Raw genomic sequence first — 19,597 nt, 5'->3', positions numbered from 1 at the left:
ACTGAGTGGTGGTGAAGAAAAGACCTCCAGAGGTCAGTTCCCGTTTCATCGCCGGCACCGGAGCCGCACAGTTTCAGTTTTTTTTAAAAAAAGTTTTTGTGCCATCCAAACAGGGTTACAGTTTTGTTTGCTCGGTTTCTTGAAAAACTGACAGTTTTCGCTAAAACTGAGGCCATCCAAACGGGCCTTAAGAGCAGTTCCTCAAGTTTGGAGTCGTTAAGATGGACAAACGAGATGACGTTGCGTGCGGTCTCAAAATGGTAGGTATTTAGGAGATTAGCGTTCTTCGATGAGAGCTCGACAAACTCGTGGTAGGTACTGGATTGTATGTTCAGATCCATATCGAACGTACGCCGGATTAACGTATGCGTGGTCGTGGCAAAGTGACTTTCCATGCACCGGTATAGTACTGTCTTCTCAGGCTCTTGAAGCAGGCCATATTGGAGCAGAGTGGAGTGGAGTGGCACGTGCCGTTGGATTGGTACGAAAAGTACGTACTTGGGCCAGCTTTGTGGATCCATCGGAGAACTTTGCTGCAAATTTTCACTACTGCCGATAAACTTCGTGACTCCATCAACTGGCTGAAGGGTATAGGTAACTTGCCTTTCGAAATTCAACCCTCCCGCGGAGCATCAATTTGCGTCCCTGTTTGGGTAGGTAGCTCACAAGCCGAGGGTCGAGTGAATCCTCAGTTCCGAGCAGGTTTTGTCCATACCAAATCCTACAACGAGGCTGCGAATTGATCGGGGCCGGTGCGGAGCTGTGAGAATGAAGGACTCCTGACGAAGAGGACAGTGGGTTGGGCGAGCCGGGTGGTGGTTCCATGAGATGATGGGATGGGATAAGAGAGAAGAAAGGCTTAGAGGCAGTCGTATCTGGAAACGAGACCACGAGAACTGCTAATGATATATGGGGCCGTCGTCCAGTAAAAGAAGGTTCTAGCCTCCCCCGTCGCCGTCAAAGCCCCCGACCGTCATTTATTCCAGCCTCCCGGTCAACGCTAGAGCCGAGTGATGGTGAGTGACGGGTAGTGATCTGTGTATCTTTAGCTCGCGGGGCTATGGGGAGATAAAGATAGTATTTGAAAGAAGCAGAAAAGCGAATGGCGCCGGAGTAGGAGTTGTAGTCTATCTATAAAGCGGGGCTATGTAGATATACCGATGCCCAACTAGTACTGGGATTGATCTCCGTGACATCCGCAGGGTGTTCAAACCTTCCGTGGAGTAATCACAGCGGCACACGAACGGAAGGCACTCTCAATTGATGATAGTTACTCTCCGTGATATGAGGTATGTACTACCTACCGGTACATCACTCGTCGTACCGAAGTCAGCGCCAAGCGACCAAATGTTGGGTATGCCGCTCTACTGACGCGTCCGACGTGGCTCAGCCCCGTCACTCGGAGGAACATCAGGCCGTCCACCCTCTTAGTTGCATATGTTTGTATGTACGAGTACCTCAGCCCTCTATCCCAAGTTCCCAACAGTCGCTCTGGAGTACCTAGTCTGCACGGTCTTCTCTGAATCTCTGTTCCTCCACAAGCCACAACGCCACCTCCACTAGCATGATACGGTAAAGCATCGGTACATATCCGCAAATACATACCACCCACCCATGACGGCCATCACCTTGGTACCTCCAGCATGCAAGCCGTCAATCAACACCAACATGCAAGCCATTCGTAAAATGTTAATGTTGCAGCATCACCTTCTCCCTCCCATTCGTGGATTTAGCTTTCCCCCGATTCGTGCGTACAGTTGCGCTCGCCAGGCCAGCGCAGATCTGACGCAATCGATAATTGGTTATCGAATATGTATCTATGATCATACCTACTTGCTGCGGGGTAAGTATCAGGTAGGTAATTATCACGAAGTGAGTTGCTCGCTCGACCATGGAAGAAGATGGGGAAACCCAAGCCCAGAGATCCGGGGCGTATAGTACATACACGTTACAGTACATACAACTTTTCGTCCGCATCCGCCGTTTCGCGAATCGCCGGAGAGCTCGGCCGAGAAAGCGAGCTCAGTCCACTCCAAAGTCGAGTACGATAGAGTAGGTAACAAGTTGATTGTTTAGATATCGGGGTCGAATCCATCGTCGTCGTCGGTACGCCATCCGTGACCCGTCTCTGCGTGTCGGCGATAAAGCATCTACCGGTACATACCATCGGTCTCGCGCGCGCGCGCCCACTTGCTTCCCGAGTCCCGACGACGACCACATGTATAGTATGATACCGCTCCTGGAGATCAGGAGGTAGGTAGTTAGACACGGCCTTGGCGGGAAATATAATGTGGATATATTCCTTTGCTTCTTGCCTAAAGTGGACATGTTGAAACTTGAGACCCTCGAAGTTCGGACACCGCCACTTTTGCTGACAGCCCCATCTGAAAACATTACTGCGTCTCAAGACTTCTCTAGCGACTATCATATTCGATTGTCAATTCGTTTGAGCCACAGATGTGTCCGTAATCCTACCGAATCTAAAATTTACCTTCGGGCCGTCTTCGACCATCGCGAGTTTTAGGTATCTACTATAAGAGCCGTCCGTCAACCAGCCCGACCCCACACAGATACGAAGTCACCACGCGACAACAATGAGAAATTCATGGTCAAAATCGCTACATGTGGTGCGTTTTTGAATGATACCGACGCATTATTTTTTCATCGCCAGGGTGGCCGTACCTGAGCCCGAGCCTGAGCATGAAACGCTCCCGGCATCCGTACGTTGGAATGCGAGATCTCCTACACACATATGTACACACATAACTATCCAACCAGGGCGGATACATCGATCGCAACGGCCCACCAAACGGTAGACCAGACCAGACCGCGCGGGACTCGGAACCGGAGGTGTTTCAGGGGGTGGGGGGGGGGGACACTGGACAGGGCTGGTCTACCTACTTGTACATATGTAACGGAAGTCGCATTCTACATACAGTACCGTACTGGATGTACTGGATGTGATAGGTAGGCAGGCCCAGGAAGCTTTGAAGATCTTCGGCCCCCCCTCTCCCCCCCCCTCTCGGGGCAGAAAACTCGAAACGTAACAATCCCAAGGGCGTCATTGTGGCTTTTTTCTTTCTTTTTTCTTCTTTTCTCGGTGGGACGTGATGATGGATGGAGATAGGCACGGAGAGAGCGGCATTCAAAGGATTGGAGGCTTCAAGTCATGGAGAACTCGAGTACCGTACTCTACCTACATAGCCACTCGACTCGCCCCCAGGCGAATCGGAGACCGAGTTTTCTTTAGCAACAGTAGAGTAGAGTGACCACTAACGGGAGCACCGGCAATCTTGCAACTGCGCATCAACTCTACTCTGCTCCAACTAGGGCGGGGCTGCACTGCTCAGTGCTGCAGATTCATTCGGACCCCTGGCAGGGACCTAGGTGGTATGTGTGTATCGTTCCTAGCGTATATGTAGTAGAAAATACTCGAGTGGTTATCTCCGAAGCCTGAGGTAGGTTCCCTGGGTACATAGGTAAATACTTCCTATGTTGATGTCGAAAGTCAGCACAAAACTCCGCCGGTTCTTGAGCAGTGGGGCATCTGGAACAGAAAAGATGTGTCTCGTTAGTAACGACAGCCTTCGAGAGGAATTTGCCCCGGCGGGATCAGATATCACGGCAGCTGCCGTTACCGCTACCGCATGTCCTGCCATCATCCATGGCCCTGTGGATTCGGAGACCGGAGCCTGCTCGGGGTGGAGTAGATATAGTAGTATATCTCAATCTCGGGCCTACCACCGTGAAGGTCAGTGCGGAACTACTGTGGGGATATGTACTTACCTTTGGAGTCCACAATAAGGGATTGTAGGCGAAGGCGAATACTTCAATCTTTGAGGGCTGAGTGAATACTGGCAGAGGGAAGTTTTTTCACTGAGGTTCAAACTAACTATGGCCCATGAGGTATGGGGTATGGAGTATATACTATATATGTACTTCTGCTTGAAGTTTGAACTAGGTAATCCCCTTCGATAACCCCTTGCGTGGGCCCCATCCCCGAAGATTCGACGCAATGATCGATCGCAGTACCTACATACAGCATCTCTTCGACTGAAGTTGAATTCCGAAGACATTTTTCCCGAGAGCACATCTTTCCCCCCTTCCCCGAGCTTACTCCCCCAGTTCGCCGGATACAGAGTCCATACCCACAATCGGTGTCTCGGATTCGGGTCTCGTTGCCAGGTATCTCCTTGCAACTTGCCTTTGTGCTCGCTATACCTAGACAAGTTCTCGCACGATCACCAATCGAAGAGCTTTCTCCGGTCTGACGCCCTGCGGTCCCTGGACTGGATAATCTACCTGACGGGAAAGAAGCTTCTTGCTGGCTTCGGTGGATCTTGCTGGCTCTTGCTGGCTTTTACTGGCGTCGGTGGATGCTAGGATTTGCGGCCTGGGCTCTCCGTCTCTTTGGTAGGTATATACTTGCGGGTAATCGGACTCGGGGTATGTAGCATCGAATGGACCATCATTCCAGAGAGCTTCGGAGAGGTCCTCTATGTACTCTAGTATACCTACCGGTAGTAGACTGAGGATTCGAACAATGTTATCTTGAACATCTTCAGGCCGAAAATGCGACACATGACAACATCACTGACGGACTTTCCCAATTGAACACTGTGGCCTGAGCAGCAGGTAATATTCCGAACTTTATTATGTACAATACTCCGAGCCGGAAAAAAAAGTGACCCGTGACTAGCTATCTATGGACTGGAGGAACCTCCCCATAAGGCGGACCCGAAACTTTCTTCGGGTTGCTTAACTGACATGGAGAAGGCTTTGAAGAGATATCACGTAACGTAAGGAGTATCGATATATTGGCGACATTTGGTACTACAGTCTACATAGGCCTGCCGAATCCCGACTCGTTCCTTGAGACTCACGATCCTTAGAGTTGGTCTGCTCTAGCAGATCCACTTGCGCTGGGAAGAATGAGCCGAGACGATGGGGACCAGGATGGCTTTGGCGTCTGTTTTGTTTCGGAGACTTGGGACGCCTAACGCAAGAGGGACTGGTGGCCGGCGGAGAAGGTGAAAAGAAGGAAGAGAGAAGAAGGTGAGAACATTTTCGAAAAGCACGAGGCAACTTTATGCTACCTCCCCACAAGAACCGAGATCCTGCGGTCTTCCATCAACACTCGCAAAGTAGGTAGGTAAAGTAGCCCCCAGGTATATCACATACTCGGAACAACAATGGTCCTTTCGCCTGCCTATAGTAATTATCGGTCTACCGGCCGGTGGCATGGCAGTTCGTGCGGCATATACCGGTGCAGGCTAGTTATCCGTGTGCTCGACTTGCTGTGCATGTGCCTGTCGAGGATTCGTGTAGAGTATGGTAAAGGTATTCGCAGCGATGCTGTACTGCGACTTCAGATGTCTGCCTCCACGGCCATAACTAACACGGAGCACATATTAGTAGGTATACCCCACATAGGTAAACCGCACCGGGGCCAACCGAACCGTCTGCAACAGACTCTAGCAGCAGTTAATAGACTCTGGCAGCAGTCAATAGACTCTGGCAGCAGTCAATAGACTCTGGCAGCAATCAATAGCACCCAGAAACTCCATCTGCCTGGACTGCCTGGACGGTGCAACAGATTCCGAAGTTCTGCTCCGGCAAGGGGACAAAATGCTGCCACAACGCCAGTGCCTTATGTCTGATGTATCGATCCCCATGGTGGGAAAGTGTGGCTACGCCGGTGGGATCCTGTTCACCAGTTCTTTCATTATTATTCGTTCATTCTCAGTACTCTCTCTCACAAGTCCCCTGCGCACTTTCGCTTGGTCTGCCATAACTCAGCCTCGCCCGACTTCCTGTTTCGGCGCTACAACGCGGAAAGTGTACGAATCATCATGCCGAGACATGCTGAAGGGATGGTGTGGGAAGGATGAGTGGAGTGGAGGGTGTGCGAGAGTGCACTGCCCCGTCTCGCTCCCCTGCTGCTTCCTAACAGCATCCACATCCACATCCATCCCTCAACCACCACCACCACCACCACCGCCGCTCTCCATCTTCAGAACCACAACGCACTCTCGCTCATCACCCATTCTCCTCTCCTCCTCCTCCCACCACACGATCCCGTACACATACACACCGTATATACCGACCACTGCCTAAGCCTTGGCCACACATAATTTCACCCACACCATCTGAGCATCCATTCTTAGCATCACTGAGCAGTCGTCATCTCCCAAGCCAATCCTTCAACCAGAGCCCAGCATACAGCTCCGCCTAGCCTCCCAAGTTACTTGACCTTCGCCCCCCCCCTTGAAGTCAACTCTATCCACCAAAACTTCCACTCTCGCTCAGCTATCCGAACCTACATCAACGTCACTAAACCTTACGTCGAGAACGAAAGTCGCTTCCAACAACACTCAAATACAGCAGCAATAGTGTGGCCGTCGCCCCCGAAATGTCAACACAACAACGAGACCGCTCGTCTCCTTCTTTCGGAGAAGAGACCAGATTCGCAAGCGAAATCGACTCCTTCCTCGACTTCGACAACAACAACAGCTTCCTAGCACCAAACAGCAACATCCGATCGTCGTTTTCGTCGTCATCCGCCTCGTCAGCACAAAGCACACCTACGATGAGACAAGCGCACCCATCGTCGTCCGGATTTCCTGCACCAAGTCACCCCTACAACCTGCACCCACAACAGACCGATCTACTCGGACTCGATGTTCAGGATGGAGGCTTTTTTGGTGACAGTACGACTTCGGAGTTCATGCGGTTGGACGCCGACGTAGGGGCTGCGCAGCAGCCGGCGTACTTCTTCCCCGAAACGACGGCACCGCCGAGATCGGGAGCGGACTCATTGTCGCAGGGAATTTCGCCGATGATGACGATCGGAGAAATGAATCCTCAGCAGCAACAACAGCAGCAGCAACAAGCGCCACCGGTGCCCGTAGCAGTTGCTCAACCCCAACAACCACAACAACCACAAAGGATGCAGTATTACCCTGGCTATCATCAGCAAATGTACCAGGAGAACATGCGTCTGCAACAGCAAAAGTTGGCACGCCAGAAGGCAGCAGCTACAGCCATGCCCAAGGCACCATCGCACCCGCGACAGGGTGAGATAGATGCAATTCTGGATTCGTTCCGGATCTCGTCGTCGCCGATAAATGGTTGCAAAAACTCGAGTGACATACTGCCGCATATTGCGCGCATGAAGAAGGAAGAGGAGGATATGGATGAGGATGAACGGTTACTGGCTAGCGAGGAAGGAAAGAAGTTAAGCAGCAAGGAAAGAAGGCAGCTCAGGAATAAGGTTTCCGCACGCGCTTTCCGCAGTCGGAGAAAAGGTATGACTATTAGCCAGTCCATGTTTGGAGACAAGGTTTCACTAACACGTCGTCTCTAGAATACATCTCTCAGTTGGAGGCAGAAGTGGCAAAGAAGACCCAGGAGGCAGAAGCTGTCAAGGAAGCGCATCGCCGTCTCGAAGAGGAGAACACCCGACTACGGAGCTTCTCAGAGATGCTGATGAAGCACTCTGCTTTTCAGGAGTTCCTCAAAGATCTCAGTGCCCCTCTAATCAACCAGCCAACTGTCAGCCGCGCCGCCGTAACTGTGGCTCCCGCCGCCGTAGCTGAGCCCCTCTACAACTCCGCTCGTGATGCCAACCCCAATGTCTCGGCCGAAGAGCAATGGCCTCTTGCCTACGCAACCACGTGGAACAACAGCAACAACCTGTCCCACGTTTACAACGTTGAGCTCCCCTCGGGCCCTGCAGTTCTGCAGGATCTGGACGGAAAGGGCGTCTGTGGCGCCGTCGAAGAGGACTACACCATCGCGGACGGCTTCTTCTCGGGCATCCGCGACACCAAGGGCGACATCGACTACAACCGCATGGACGAGGACGAGGACAGCTACTACCAAGCACCCGACAACCTCGAAGATGTGTACCTCGAGGAGGAGCAGTCGAAGCAGAACCTCGACGACCTCTTCCCCGGCGTCGGCGTCAACGACTTCCTCGAGAAGCTGGAGATGGTTGCTGGCGGCGAGGCTCGGCCAGAGGACGTCTTCGAGATGGAGACACCCGATGTGCCAGAGCCCCGCGCCGTCGCCGAGGCCCCCAGGCGTTGTGCTACTGTCAATAAGTCCAATCACATGCTCAAACAGGCCGAAGGCGTGTACCGACGGATTGGGTTGTCGGTTGGCGGTAGCCAGTAGTTTCTTCTTCGCTTTAGATCACGATGGGATGTATGGGTTGGGTTGATAGGGATAGGACGCTCTTTAGATTTTTGAGTTTCCTTTGTTCTGGGTTTTCATTTTTCTTCTGCTGTTTGCATGCGATATTCTTTGGCGGTGTTTTTTTTTATTTTTTTTATTTTTACATGTTTGTGTGTTCAGCACCACTACTACTCAGCTAGGCCCAACCAAACCAACCAAATAAGCCCACGGCAGGTTTTTTTTTATCGATTTTATTTCTCTTCCAATGTGGTTTTTTTTTGATTCATCTCTGTCTCTGTCTCTGTCTGTGATTTTTATCGGTGTTACTCAGGAGGGAAGGGAAGGGAAGGGAAGGAAAGTATAAAAAAAATGGACTGGAATTCCCTTTTTTTGTTTTGTTTTGTTTGTTTGGTGGGTGGTGGGTGGTGGGTGGTGGGGGGACATGGTGGGACATGGGACATGGGACATGGGGGGCCCGGGGTGGGAGCTTACGACGACTTTGCAGGGGTGTGGGGGAAGGGGCTGGTAAGGCGTTTCAGGATTGCCGGGGTGGTTGGGGGGGGGGATGGTGGGGGATGGGATGGTGGACTGGGATGGGACTGGAACTGGGACTGGACTGCGACTGGGACTGCAACTTTGTAAGTTTGTATGGTGGGTGTATATATTGATGCAAAGATATTGGGAAGTTCGTATGCGATGGAAGGTAGGTAGGATAATCTGGATTGATGATCGGAGGAGGAGGGGGATACTTGGGGTGGGTGGACGGGAACTGGAGATGGGATGGGATGGGTTGGGTTGGATTGATAGTCAGACAGAAGAGAAAAATGTTCCCCAAAACAAAACATAAACACAGATACAAGCAGCAAAAAAGCACTCCGTTGCAATCCCAGACAGACAGAAGAGGTGAAAACAGATGATCGCCCCGAGAACAAGTAAAAGCCGTCTACAGTAAGAAACACAAAGCTATTGTAATAGATAGTGGTGATGGTGATGGCGCCTACAGCTCCGCGTCCGCCGCCTCGTCAACTTCCATATCCAGCGTCCCAATCGTTTTGGCGTACGGCACCGTGATGCGCTGGAGTTCCCTGTGTTTGCCTGTGCAAATGTATCAGCAGTGTCGAGTGACGGGGGGCTCGTAGTGAAGAACATACCAACAACCAGGAGCACACTCTGCAGCAGCTCCCTCTTACTGCATCCACAGATTGTGTCCTCTTCCTCTGTATCCTCCTCGCCCTCCTCCACATCCATCCGTCCCATGAGCTCTCTCAGCAGCTCCTCAACCTTCCCCCTCATCCCCTCGCTCGCGATCCTCCGGACGTAAGTCATGAGGTAGCTCTTGAACTCATCTTTCGCGCCGAGCATGATGGCGGCGGCCATACGATTCTCCAGGTGGGCGATTGACACAGCGGTTTCGAATCCCTCGAAGCCCTCTCGACTGAGACATTGCTTTACGATCCTTTGCAGGAAGCGGCCGCGTGGATGCAGGAGGACTTCGGTTGTTGTGCGGCGCTCCAGGTGTGGGATGATTCCGATCGAGAGGGGCGGCTCGCCGTTGAGGGAGTCGGTGGTGGCCGCGGAGGGGCGTACGGAGCCCGACGTGTCCCAGTATTGGCTACCGACTGCCCACCAGCTTTCGCTGAGTTTTTGCCAGCTGCAGAGATCGCGGTTGTAGGCGTAGCCGTCGCCGTCGGTGAGAGAGACGATCAGCACACCGTTGGAGTTGATGGTCACTTCTTGGATGGCTTCGGCGCGCGAGACGCCGTCGGATTTGAGGTAGGTGTTAGCTACGTCGAGGATGGGGGCGAGAGAGATAGGCGGGTGTGCGGCTTTGCCGGTTTTGAGGTTCCAGACGTGCGCTACGCCGACGGCGGAGACGCAACTGAGCCACCAGCCGCGGCAGTCGATGATGCATGGGATGGCTTCGATCACTATTGCGTTGAGCATGCGGCGTCCAACGGGGGTAAAGACGTGGATGGTGCCGTCCTCGCATGCTGCAACCCAGAAGTTGGAGTTGCCGGTGACTAGGACTACAGGTTTTGGCAGAAAGTCAACCCATAGAATTTGTCCGGCCTTCGATATTGTCAGACGCGTGGGATCTCGAGAGTTCTTAGCTTCGAAGATCGTGTCTGTCGGTGCCGGGCCGGTGTTGGTGCTTGATGCTGCCGCCGTCACACCTGGGATGCTGTTGGAAGGATGGCCTGACGCATCGATCACTCGGCTAACGGTGTATCTGATTTTGGGCACAGCCAGGCGCACTTGTGATACCGCCTGGGCTTGACAGACGACTGCTGGCCTAAGGAATTCCGGAGTCCCTTTTGGCGCCTTTTGGTCCGATGGCTGAATTATTGAAACCCGCTTGCTATTGGTAGTAGGCGGTGGTGGCTGCCCTTCATCGACGGGCTCCTCTATAAGTTTCCTCTTGTTACCGATTATCAGAGCCGCCATACCACCCTTAGGGAGACCATCGTAGGGACGCGATAGATCCAATGTCGTCTTGGGGTCAAGATTCGCTGTCGAGCCGGTTGCCGCAGCTTGTAACAGATGTGCATTTGGAAGGTTCGAACGGTGACCGCCGCCTGTTGACACCAGCAAAGGTGCAACACGCTTCTTGCCGTCTTTGGTGATGGTAACTTTCTGTTTGTATGGCTTCTCCTTCTCCACGGGCTCTCCAGGAGCGGCGGTTGCGGGAGTAAGTAGTTGCGCCTGCCACTGCGGCCCTACAGCAGCCCCGGTATTAGCCATCGGGACATCTCCGTTCTGTCCATCCATCATCAGCGCCCCCATTTTGCTTTCCACCTCCCTCCTCTCGCCGGCCTTCGACATTTCCTCCAGCTTCAAGCTCTCGGGACCCTCGGGCAGGGTGGCACCCTTTCTTCCAGCACCGAACTTTTGTAAGATACGCTCATTCTCTTCAATGGGTAAGACCCATCCTAGATCGCCTTCATCGAAGGCAACACAGAGGATACAACCATCCAGAGACGAAACGAACATGCTTTTGCCGTCGGGACACCATGCTAGATCCGAGATCGCCTTCACTGCTATATTCTGGATGATCATCAGGGGCCTTGAGTTGAGAGTATTCCAAATCGACAACGCCTTGTCTTGTCCAGCACACGCGATCACTGTGACAGGACCTGTCGGCGGTAGATCAGTCTCTGGGTCGGTATTGGTGAACATCCGTGGGGCAAATGCACACACTTCGACGGGTCCTTCGTGGCCGATGAGATTGATTTCGCTATCCCAGCTACCACGTGTAATGATAGCCACCGAGCTCACGGGTCCATTGACCGCGTTGGACGCTGCAATGTGCGCTCCATCTGGCGACCACGAACATCTCCGGAAGTATGTGGTCAACGGCGAATCCTGAAATGGCCCTTCAATCGAGACTGCCAACGAGAAGTTCCCCGCCTGGTCGTTCGCTGTCGCGTTGCTTGCTGGCGACGCGTACCTATGTACCTTGACCGTCCGATCGTCGCTCGCAGTCGCAAAGTACTTATTCGCCGGATCAAAGGCGATGCCCTTGACGTGTGACTGATGCACATCGATCCTCTTCAGCCGCTCAAACGTACTGCCCGACCACACAATGATCTTCGAGTCCAATCCGACCGACACCAGGATCGACGAATCCGCAGACCACCCCAGATCCTGCACATCGTTTTCATGCCCAGCAAGCCGTCGATGTGTCCTCCAAACCTCCGTCTGCGACTCGCCATTCCCAAACACCGGCCGTGCTCCCGCCGTCTTGTCGTGCTCGTAGATCAGCACGATCTTGTCGTCCGAGCCAGAAGCTAGGAAGCGGTTGTTGCCCGAGAAGCGCACAGCGAGGACCGCGCCCGAGTGGTGCGACAGCGAGCATAGCTGTTTCGGCATTTCGACATCTTCCTCGCCCTGCGAGGCGAAGATAGCCTCCATCGACCAGATGCGTACCGTTCCATCTGTCGTTCAAAGCTGTCTGTCAATCACCGAGCTTGCGGTTACGTTTGGAGGGCCGAGGATTGGTACCTAGTCCTCCGGTTGCTAATCTCTGCGCGTCGGCAGATATGTGTAATGAATAGACCTCGCACGCTTTCTTGTCCGGCGCTAGAACATAGGGTCGAGTCAGTTCAACCCATTCTACAGAACTTCTTTCTTCTCGCGTTCATCCCGACACGCGCGGTGCGCAATCACGTGAAACATACAAGAATGTGTCAGCCATCGAGGTTTGATGAATTGCACCATTTGAGAGAGAGGAGCCGCGAGGTGCGGCAGGTACGCGAGCGGGTTTTCGTGGGGTCGGGGTTGGTGAAGGGTGGAACGCGGGTTGAGATGATGAAGCAACTTTTTGGCACAACGGTATTGGGGGACGTGTTTGATGGATTTAGAGTAGATACATAGAGGAAGGAGGGAGGCTATTCTATTTACGGCATGGATTGTGCTCCCAGCCAAGCCGAAGATGTTTAAAGCGAGCTCTAGAATTCGACTCTCCCCGCTCCCCGCTCTCCATCATCATCACTTTCCAGTCAATTCCACCACTCAACCACTCAATCGACCCAGTAACTCCAAACTACAGTACACACAATGGGTGCCCTCAAATATGTCGAAGAGATCGCGAAGAAGAAGCAGTCCGACATTCTGCGCTTCCTCCTCCGCGTACGCTGCTGGGAATACCGCCAGCTCAACGTCATTCACCGTGCATCGCGGCCTTCCCGCCCCGACAAGGCTCACCGTCTCGGCTACAAGGCGAAGCAGGGCTATGTCATCTACCGTATCCGTGTGCGTCGCGGTAACCGCAAGAAGCCCGTGCTAGTATGATTCATATCCAGTGTTTTGTTTGATGTCTTGAGGGTGATGCCTGACTCCTGCAATAGAAAGGTGCCACTTATGGAAAACCCACGAACCAGGGGTTAGTGCTGATCTCCTCTTCCTCGTTGACTCATTAAGATGAGAGGTTTGGAGCTCTCAGCTGTCCGGGACCACTGTGTTACATGTTCCGGACGCCGGGCTCCAATGTTTGTTCTACTCGTACCCTCTGGTATGCTTTGATGCTAATGTGTTGTGTTGTACAGGCAAACCTCGGCGGCCAAAGGAGAAACAGTACAATTGTGAATTGAGATGCTGACAAGTGTACACACAGTGTGAACCAACTCAAGTTCCAGAGGTCTCTCCGCTCCGTGGCCGAGGAGCGTGTCGGCAGACGCTGTGCGAACTTGCGAGTGCTGAGTGAGTCCCCCCAGCCATCAGCATCCACCATGCCGGCAACTGACGAGAAACAGACTCCTACTGGATCAACCAAGATGCTACATACAAATATTTTGAGGTGATCCTTGTCGACCCACAGCACAAAGCGATCCGCCGCGACGCCAGAATCAACTGGATAGTCAAGCCGGTCCACAAACACCGTGAGCTTAGGGGATTGACTGCCACGGGTAAGAGGAACCGCGGGTTGGGCAAGGGACACAGGTACAACAAGACCACTGCTGGGCGGCGCAAGACCTGGAAGAGACACAACACTCTGCAGTTGCACCGGTACCGTTAGACGGGGTAATTTACTTGTTTGGTGTCTGCTTTTTGCTTCGGTTGAATCCTGGTGTTTGCTCTGTTTAGTTTGTTGAGAAAAAGTAAATTCCTTCACTATCGTAAAGGTGAAGAATTTGAGCAAAGGTGCAGAATGCCCACTGTGATGCTAAAAAGTTATCCGGTACCCTTCACGATACGCGATACCCTCACCGGCCACAGAAATGCTGCTCAAAGACTGGCGTGGGAAAAAGAATGCAACCTGGGATACTGTAATTAATTGAAATCATTTTACTAAGAATTTACTCACAATTGTTGAATGGCCAATTTGTTTCCAGTCGCGCGTTGTGAATAGCGCAGACGAGATGAGTGGAATTTACGCTTGAGGCATAAAAGCTACTGACTCGCTATGAGAATACCTAGTGACTTGTCATTAAAATGTATTGAGCCCGTCACTGAAACGTGAATGGTAGAGGATAGCTTTTTGGAACCACAGTGGGCATTCTGTACCTTTTCTCTGAAGGAGAGGATTTGTGATCAAGTCTTGTCGGGCTGATATTCGGTGATGATGTGGTGGTACAAGAAAAAAATGACGAGATGTCTCTGTGCCCCCACCACCCCACTTCCGATAACCATCCAACTCTGCCCCACCACAGCACAAGTCGCAACACAACACAGCAACCACCCCGTCTCTTTCACCCCCTCCCTTCCGTCCTCCCTCATTCCTACCACCAATACCACTCGAAATGTCGAAAGTTCGCGAAATCAAGTCGGTCGAGCAGTTCAACGAGCTCGTCACCAACGCCACATCCGACATTCTTGTGGCGTTGAACTTTCACGCACCATGGGCAGCACCATGCGCCCAGATGAACCAGTTGTGCCCCCACAGCCATTCCGCCGCCCCCCTCTCTCCCGCTCCCATTCTCTAACAGAATCAGGGTATTCGAAGCTCTCGCGGAACAATCCTCAGCCGACAAAACCCTGTTCATCAGCATTGATGCCGAAGAGCATCCGGACATCTCAGAGTCGTACGAGGTCTCCGCGGTTCCCTTCTTCGTGCTGATCAAGGCCGGCGCGATCCTGGAGAAGATTTCGGGCGCCGACCCGTCGAAGCTCACCTCGTCGGTGATGAAGCACAGCGACGGCGCGGTGACGCTCCCTCCCGCACAGCCCATAACCGCCAACACCTCCTCGTCGACGACATCACAGCCCGCAGCAGAAGAAGACATCAACACGCGCCTGACGAAGCTCGTCTCCGCCGCGCCGGTAATGCTGTTCATGAAGGGAACTCCGGCTGCACCACAGTGCGGTTTCTCGAGGCAGCTCGTCGCCCTGCTGCGCGAGCGCGAGGTCAGATACGGCTTCTTCAACATCCTCGCCGACGACGAGGTCCGCCAGGGCCTCAAGACATTCTCCGATTGGCCCACGTTCCCCCAGCTCTACCTCGACGGACAACTCCTCGGAGGTCTCGACATCGTACGCGAGGAGTGCGAGAATGATCCCAATTTCTTGAAGGGTAGCACTGCGTAAAAACGGGGGATAGATACGTGAATGGCAGGGGCAGATGTTGGGCGGAGGGTAGATGTTGTTGTTGGGCGGCGTAATGATTTTGTTCTTTCGTGCGTTCCTTTGCTTTTGCTATGTATCGCATGGTGTTTGTGACGATATCATCTACTAGTAGCATATATCTTATGCAGTGCATTTGCATTTCTCCACGCTCTCCGAATAGGTAATCAACCAAAACACTCAAAACGCCCAAACGCCCAGCTCCGAGCCCGCGCATACAATCAATCCATATCGTTCCATTCCATCCCGCCCCACGATCAATCCATATCCATCTCATCCCCAGCACCACCCCCCTCGTATCCCTGCCCCTGCCCCTCGGTGTCCAGCTGCTGCTGCAGCACCATGGAGTAAACGCTCGCCTTCAGCAGCGTAAACACCAGCCCCGTCTTCCGCTCGAGCAGGCGCAGCGAGTCCATTATCTCTGCGGCGGGGGTGTCGGCGAGCGCCGCGGTGGTGGACGATAGCTGCGAACTGTTTGTCAGCGGAGTGGAAACCGGCGGCATCAGTGAAGGAAGGTAGGTACCCGGTGCAGGTTGTCGAGCAGCCGCGAGTACTCGTCGAGCACCTGTTGCTCGAGCGGCGAGAGGAGGTTGTTGTTAGACGAGAGGGCGGGGGGCGGCGAGGACATTGTTGTTGTGGCGACGACGCGGTGGTGGGGGGAACGCGTTGATGGTGCTCGGTTTCTCGTGGGTTGGTGGGGGTGGGGTGTGCCCGCCGGATGGGAGGGTAATCGTGGATCACTTGATCATGCGAAGAGTGATTATTTATGATTGAGTCTGAATGATTTGAACAAGATTCGGTACCATCACGGCTTGAACAGTCCCTCCAAGTCCTCCAGCATGGTCTTGAACCCGTCTTTCTCCACGCACATCATGAGCCCTTGCGGCTTGATCCCCATATCGCTGAACGCCCTCTTCGAATCCGCAACCTCGCCCTCCTTCTCAAACCTAAAATCCGCCACGCTATCCTCGCCACACCTTCTACGGATCGTCTCATCCTCAGGATGGTAATAGAAAATCTCACTCTTCCCCTTCCTCTTCTGCTTCTTCCCCTTCTTACTGGGGCGATCCTCCATCTCGTCGAGCTTCGACGCGACCTCAACGTAGCTCTTCGACAGCACGATGAAGTGCGAGAAGTTGTAGGGCTCGCCCTCCTGCAGGGCCCACTCGATCTCCTCCAGCAGCATCTTGTACATCGGCGGGATGACCTGCACGGGCATATTGATCAGCCTTTCAGTCAGGATCAGTCCGACCTGGGCTGTGCTGCTCGGCGCGAGAAGTCCTGCCAGCTTCGTGCGCAGCGCCGAGTTGGAGGCCGATTTGCTCAGGATGTAGTTTGCGAGCGTGGCGACCGCGGGGTGCGCCGCGTGCGTGTGCAGGTTGATCACGGTCAGGAAGGCGAACGGGTCCGATTCGTTGCCGTCGGTCTTGACGGTGGTGCCGAGGAGCGGCTGCGATAGGATCAGGTCCGTGAGCGACGATAGGTCGAATAGTGTCGAGTCTGCGTCGAATAGCTGCCGCAAAAGATTCTTGATCCCGTGGAAATCGTGCGCGGGCTGCGGGTCGAACATCTCGAAATCTACGTTCACCATGTCCATGTCCTGCGGAATGTGTTAGTGCGTGCGTGTAAGATGGTGGGGCACGGGGAGAGGTACGTCGTCCGAGCCACTGTCGTTCCCGTTGTCTGACGCTGCGGATTCCATGGTGATGTCGCCATCGTCAGTGGGGTCTTGCTTGCGTTTGTTACTGGGCATTGTGTGTGGTCGTGGTTGTGTGAGAGTTGTATAGGTGGTGATGGTGGTGGGGAGATTAAGGTGGGCTGTCTCGCGAACTTTTTTTTTGGTGGGGCTGCAGGCTGCACGTGTAACCCTTCCTTCCCACCTCCTTCGCGTCCAACTCGCTAGAGGCATCTAACTCAATTCCTCCATCACCACCGAGCCGCGACTGCGACTGCGATTGATCATAAGGATACCTATGAAATTCCTGTGAAGCCTTTTATCGGAAAAGCATCTCCGCAAGTTGGAGATCACGAAATAAGGAGCATATTTTTTTCACCGGCGGCAAGTCTAGGCTTGATCCCGCGCTCACCTGCGTACCAGCCATCTCAAACAGCGTGCATGTTGGGGCGGATGCGGCGTTTGGCGCCGTCCGATACATAACGCGCGCTATCTTCATTCTTTTATACTCGAGCTCGTACCTATGCAACAGCGGAATTGATGAACTGGAGGTATGCATAGATGAGGGTGCCGGGTGGAGCTTTCAATTACACATTCCATCTAAGCTCTGGGAATATGCGAAGATCTTACATACGGTGAGGGAAGGGGGCAGTAACGAAGATCAGCTCGGCCCGGAACCAGCAGCTTCATTTGCTCTTGGGGAGCACGCTGCACGGAATACTAGCCGTTGTCGTTTAAGGGGGAGGCGGACCGGACCGATTGGTCGCGTTAGACGGGCCTCGCTCGCCCCCCAGAAAAGTAGATCGAGCAGAGGGCGGAGATGCAGCACTCGCTTCCGAAGCCGAGTCGGGAAGAGAAAGGCGAGAGCGAGAAGAAGGGAAAGAAGGGGGGGGGATGTTTTTGCTGCTTGTTGCCTGCGGGCTGCTGCCTGTGTTTAGAGTTGGAAGGAAGGTTGTGTCGGGTTGGTTGCTGTGGTGATGCGCCAACCAGTGGACGCATCTGCCAGCACTTCAAAAACGTCACCACTCCCACTTCATAACACACACACCACTTACACTCGCGCTCGCTCACTCACCACCACTCGCTCACCAAACAAGAAACACCCCCCTCCGCCTCCTCCTCCACAACTACAACCAACCATCTCGCTGTCATTTATCGCCGCAATTCCCGAGAAAACACATCGCTGTTTGTGGTCGCTATATCCGACAGCTGCGAAAGAAATAACAACACCAGTCACTCGTTCGCGGAATTGATCGGTCCAAGCATCCTCAGAGCACTGCTACGAAACGATCGTTCTGCATCCGATCTAAGACACCTGTCATGAGAAGAGCATCGACCATCTCCAGAGTGTACGTTCGCGTTTCGTTTCAAGCAACAGTGCAAACAGCATCCCGCTCACAGACAACAGCTCCACTCCCGTCAGCTTGAAAAGCTCCACTCCCGTCAGTATGGAGTCCGGCACCTCCACCGTAAACACACGTGCTACCCGTTCCACAGGAGCCACTACACCCGGCCCCACCCCCGCGTACTCGAAAAAGCTCGTCGTCGTCGGCGATGGAGGTTGCGGAAAGACCTGTTTGCTGATTGCATACTCGCAAGGGATTTTCCCCGAGGTACGGACCCCAGCCCCCCTCCCCCCTCTCCCCGCCGCCATCCCCTTCACTTCCGTCCGAGCGTAGCTAACCCCTCGCGTCGCCTTAGAAATACGTCCCGACGGTGTTTGAGAACTACATCACGCACAAGGTGCACCCCAACTCCGGGAAAACCGTCGAGCTGGCGTTGTGGGACACTGCCGGCCAGGAGGAGTACGACCGTCTACGTCCACTATCCTACCCCGAGACCAACGTACTCTTTGTGTGCTTCGCCGTCGACTCACCCCACTCGCTCGAGAACGTGCTCGACAAGGTATTCCTCCCCCCTCTCCCCTCGATGACGACGACACATGCTAACCCACGGGATCTTAACAGTGGTATCCCGAAGTCCTTCACTTCTGTCCGCAAACGCCCGTGGTGCTCGTAGGCCTGAAGACGGATCTCCGCAAGAACCGCAACGTGATCGACCTCCTGCGCACGCACGGCATGACGCCCGTATCGGCGGCGCAAGGCAGCGAGGTCGCGAAGCGCATGAACGCCACCTACGCTGAGTGCTCGAGCAAGGAGATGGTCGGCGTAAACGAGGTGTTCGACCTCGCTATGGACATGACCATAGGGGTCAACGGCAAAGGGCCAGCCGTCGGCATCGGCGGGAAGAGGAAGAAGAAGAAGAGCTGTATTATTTTATAGGCGGCGGACGGATGGAGGGGTGGATGGGCGGTTGGTTGGTTGGAAAGTGGGTAAGGCGGGTACTTACGTGCGTTACGTTACGTGGTGTGGAGCGGTTGGCGTTGGGAGTATTGTTTGCTTTGCTGCGTTTCGTTTGAGGCGTGTGGTGGTGGACAGACAGCTTTTTGATCTGGACTTGCTGTGTGTGTGTGTGTGCGCGTGTGTGTGTGGGTGGATGGGTGAAAGATGGGGATATGGTAGTTTGTGCGTGCGAACTGCGATGTGCGAAGTGTGTGCGAAGTGTGTGCGTGTTATATACCTTGCTTTTACCTTTTATACATCTTCTTCTTCCGATTGCTTAAACTGAAATCAATTGATTTGCGGTGGGGATTGCGGTGAGGATCGCGGTGAGGATGGAGATTCA

The 19,597-nt window shown here is 53.6% G+C and overlaps 8 protein-coding genes across 8 annotated transcripts; 4 read left to right on the top strand and 4 right to left on the bottom strand.

Moving 5' to 3' along the window:
* Positions 1 to 1,500: 1,500 nt before the first annotated feature.
* BZA05DRAFT_420650 (uncharacterized protein) lies at positions 1,501 to 4,076 on the bottom strand (the record flags this gene model as incomplete). The annotated part of the gene is made up of 12 exons (XM_051485654.1): positions 1,501 to 1,559; positions 1,613 to 1,628; positions 1,756 to 1,782; positions 1,834 to 1,836; positions 1,962 to 2,030; positions 2,165 to 2,239; positions 2,683 to 2,742; positions 2,937 to 2,954; positions 3,201 to 3,244; positions 3,488 to 3,692; positions 3,787 to 3,854; positions 4,037 to 4,076. The coding sequence occupies 12 exons, from the start codon at positions 4,074 to 4,076 to the stop codon at positions 1,501 to 1,503; spliced, it is 684 nt and encodes a 227-aa protein (XP_051337413.1).
* A 2,336-nt stretch (positions 4,077 to 6,412) lies between these two features.
* On the top strand, positions 6,413 to 8,614 carry BZA05DRAFT_376811 (uncharacterized protein; the record flags this gene model as incomplete). The annotated part of the gene is made up of 2 exons (XM_051481826.1): positions 6,413 to 7,307; positions 7,367 to 8,614. The coding sequence occupies 2 exons, from the start codon at positions 6,413 to 6,415 to the stop codon at positions 8,176 to 8,178; spliced, it is 1,707 nt and encodes a 568-aa protein (XP_051337412.1). The 3' UTR covers positions 8,179 to 8,614.
* A 486-nt stretch (positions 8,615 to 9,100) lies between these two features.
* Positions 9,101 to 12,531, bottom strand: BZA05DRAFT_127187 (TUP1-like enhancer of split-domain-containing protein). The gene is made up of 4 exons (XM_051478751.1): positions 12,357 to 12,531; positions 12,181 to 12,258; positions 9,330 to 12,113; positions 9,101 to 9,273 (listed from the first exon to the last, which is right to left on the bottom strand). The coding sequence occupies exons 1-4, from the start codon at positions 12,394 to 12,396 to the stop codon at positions 9,176 to 9,178; spliced, it is 3,000 nt and encodes a 999-aa protein (XP_051337411.1). The 5' UTR covers positions 12,397 to 12,531; the 3' UTR covers positions 9,101 to 9,175.
* Positions 12,532 to 12,654: 123 nt separating this feature from the next.
* On the top strand, positions 12,655 to 13,939 carry BZA05DRAFT_405368 (putative ribosomal protein L15.e.B, cytosolic). Its single transcript, XM_051484406.1, has 4 exons — positions 12,655 to 12,963; positions 13,026 to 13,060; positions 13,292 to 13,377; positions 13,431 to 13,939. The coding sequence occupies exons 1-4, from the start codon at positions 12,736 to 12,738 to the stop codon at positions 13,691 to 13,693; spliced, it is 612 nt and encodes a 203-aa protein (XP_051337410.1). The 5' UTR covers positions 12,655 to 12,735; the 3' UTR covers positions 13,694 to 13,939.
* A 367-nt stretch (positions 13,940 to 14,306) lies between these two features.
* On the top strand, positions 14,307 to 15,374 carry BZA05DRAFT_405366 (thioredoxin-like protein). The gene is made up of 2 exons (XM_051484405.1): positions 14,307 to 14,545; positions 14,610 to 15,374. Exons 1-2 carry the CDS (start codon positions 14,418 to 14,420, stop codon positions 15,199 to 15,201), a joined length of 720 nt encoding a protein of 239 aa, XP_051337409.1. The 5' UTR covers positions 14,307 to 14,417; the 3' UTR covers positions 15,202 to 15,374.
* On the bottom strand, positions 15,375 to 15,942 carry BZA05DRAFT_405364 (DASH complex subunit Dad3-domain-containing protein). The gene is made up of 2 exons (XM_051484404.1): positions 15,761 to 15,942; positions 15,375 to 15,701 (listed from the first exon to the last, which is right to left on the bottom strand). Exons 1-2 carry the CDS (start codon positions 15,863 to 15,865, stop codon positions 15,495 to 15,497), a joined length of 312 nt encoding a protein of 103 aa, XP_051337408.1. The 5' UTR covers positions 15,866 to 15,942; the 3' UTR covers positions 15,375 to 15,494.
* A 53-nt stretch (positions 15,943 to 15,995) lies between these two features.
* Positions 15,996 to 17,055, bottom strand: BZA05DRAFT_475816 (p21-C-terminal region-binding protein-domain-containing protein). The gene is made up of 2 exons (XM_051488214.1): positions 16,892 to 17,055; positions 15,996 to 16,837 (listed from the first exon to the last, which is right to left on the bottom strand). Exons 1-2 carry the CDS (start codon positions 16,988 to 16,990, stop codon positions 16,043 to 16,045), a joined length of 894 nt encoding a protein of 297 aa, XP_051337407.1. The 5' UTR covers positions 16,991 to 17,055; the 3' UTR covers positions 15,996 to 16,042.
* Positions 17,056 to 18,267: 1,212 nt separating this feature from the next.
* Positions 18,268 to 19,408, top strand: BZA05DRAFT_127117 (P-loop containing nucleoside triphosphate hydrolase protein). Its single transcript, XM_051478750.1, has 3 exons — positions 18,268 to 18,525; positions 18,614 to 18,817; positions 18,880 to 19,408. Exons 1-3 carry the CDS (start codon positions 18,361 to 18,363, stop codon positions 19,192 to 19,194), a joined length of 684 nt encoding a protein of 227 aa, XP_051337406.1. The 5' UTR covers positions 18,268 to 18,360; the 3' UTR covers positions 19,195 to 19,408.
* Positions 19,409 to 19,597: the final 189 nt, after the last annotated feature.

This window comes from Tricharina praecox (genome assembly GCF_024521635.1).
Source record: "Tricharina praecox strain CBS 144465 chromosome Unknown BZA05scaffold_21, whole genome shotgun sequence".
Lineage (NCBI taxonomy): Eukaryota > Fungi > Ascomycota > Pezizomycetes > Pezizales > Pyronemataceae > Tricharina > Tricharina praecox.
The sequence above is the reverse complement of the archived record's forward strand: the minus strand, read 5'-3'. Positions and strand labels throughout refer to the sequence as shown.

Excerpts from the sequence above, each read along its gene's own strand:
- BZA05DRAFT_127187 (XM_051478751.1), bottom strand. The coding sequence starts at position 12,396 with ATGGTGCAATTCATCAAACCTCGATGGCTGACACATTCTT. Across the intron at positions 12,259-12,356 it reads TCGATGGCTGACACATTCTT|CGCCGGACAAGAAAGCGTGC; the intron begins GTATGTTTCACG and ends CCTATGTTCTAG. Across the intron at positions 12,114-12,180 it reads ATTAGCAACCGGAGGACTAG|ATGGAACGGTACGCATCTGG; the intron begins GTACCAATCCTC and ends TTTGAACGACAG.
- BZA05DRAFT_405368 (XM_051484406.1), top strand. The coding sequence starts at position 12,736 with ATGGGTGCCCTCAAATATGTCGAAGAGATCGCGAAGAAGAAGCAGTCC. Across the intron at positions 12,964-13,025 it reads ACCGCAAGAAGCCCGTGCTA|AAAGGTGCCACTTATGGAAA; the intron begins GTATGATTCATA and ends CTCCTGCAATAG. Across the intron at positions 13,378-13,430 it reads TGCGAACTTGCGAGTGCTGA|ACTCCTACTGGATCAACCAA; the intron begins GTGAGTCCCCCC and ends GACGAGAAACAG.
- BZA05DRAFT_405366 (XM_051484405.1), top strand. The coding sequence starts at position 14,418 with ATGTCGAAAGTTCGCGAAATCAAGTCGGTCGAGCAGTTCAACGAGCTC. Across the intron at positions 14,546-14,609 it reads CCATGCGCCCAGATGAACCA|GGTATTCGAAGCTCTCGCGG; the intron begins GTTGTGCCCCCA and ends TAACAGAATCAG.
- BZA05DRAFT_405364 (XM_051484404.1), bottom strand. The coding sequence starts at position 15,865 with ATGTCCTCGCCGCCCCCCGCCCTCTCGTCTAACAACAACCTCCTCTCG. Across the intron at positions 15,702-15,760 it reads TGCTCGACAACCTGCACCGG|CTATCGTCCACCACCGCGGC; the intron begins GTACCTACCTTC and ends AACAGTTCGCAG.
- BZA05DRAFT_475816 (XM_051488214.1), bottom strand. The coding sequence starts at position 16,990 with ATGCCCAGTAACAAACGCAAGCAAGACCCCACTGACGATGGCGACATC. Across the intron at positions 16,838-16,891 it reads ACGACAGTGGCTCGGACGAC|GACATGGACATGGTGAACGT; the intron begins GTACCTCTCCCC and ends CACATTCCGCAG.
- BZA05DRAFT_127117 (XM_051478750.1), top strand. The coding sequence starts at position 18,361 with ATGGAGTCCGGCACCTCCACCGTAAACACACGTGCTACCCGTTCCACA. Across the intron at positions 18,526-18,613 it reads CGCAAGGGATTTTCCCCGAG|AAATACGTCCCGACGGTGTT; the intron begins GTACGGACCCCA and ends GCGTCGCCTTAG. Across the intron at positions 18,818-18,879 it reads TCGAGAACGTGCTCGACAAG|TGGTATCCCGAAGTCCTTCA; the intron begins GTATTCCTCCCC and ends GGATCTTAACAG.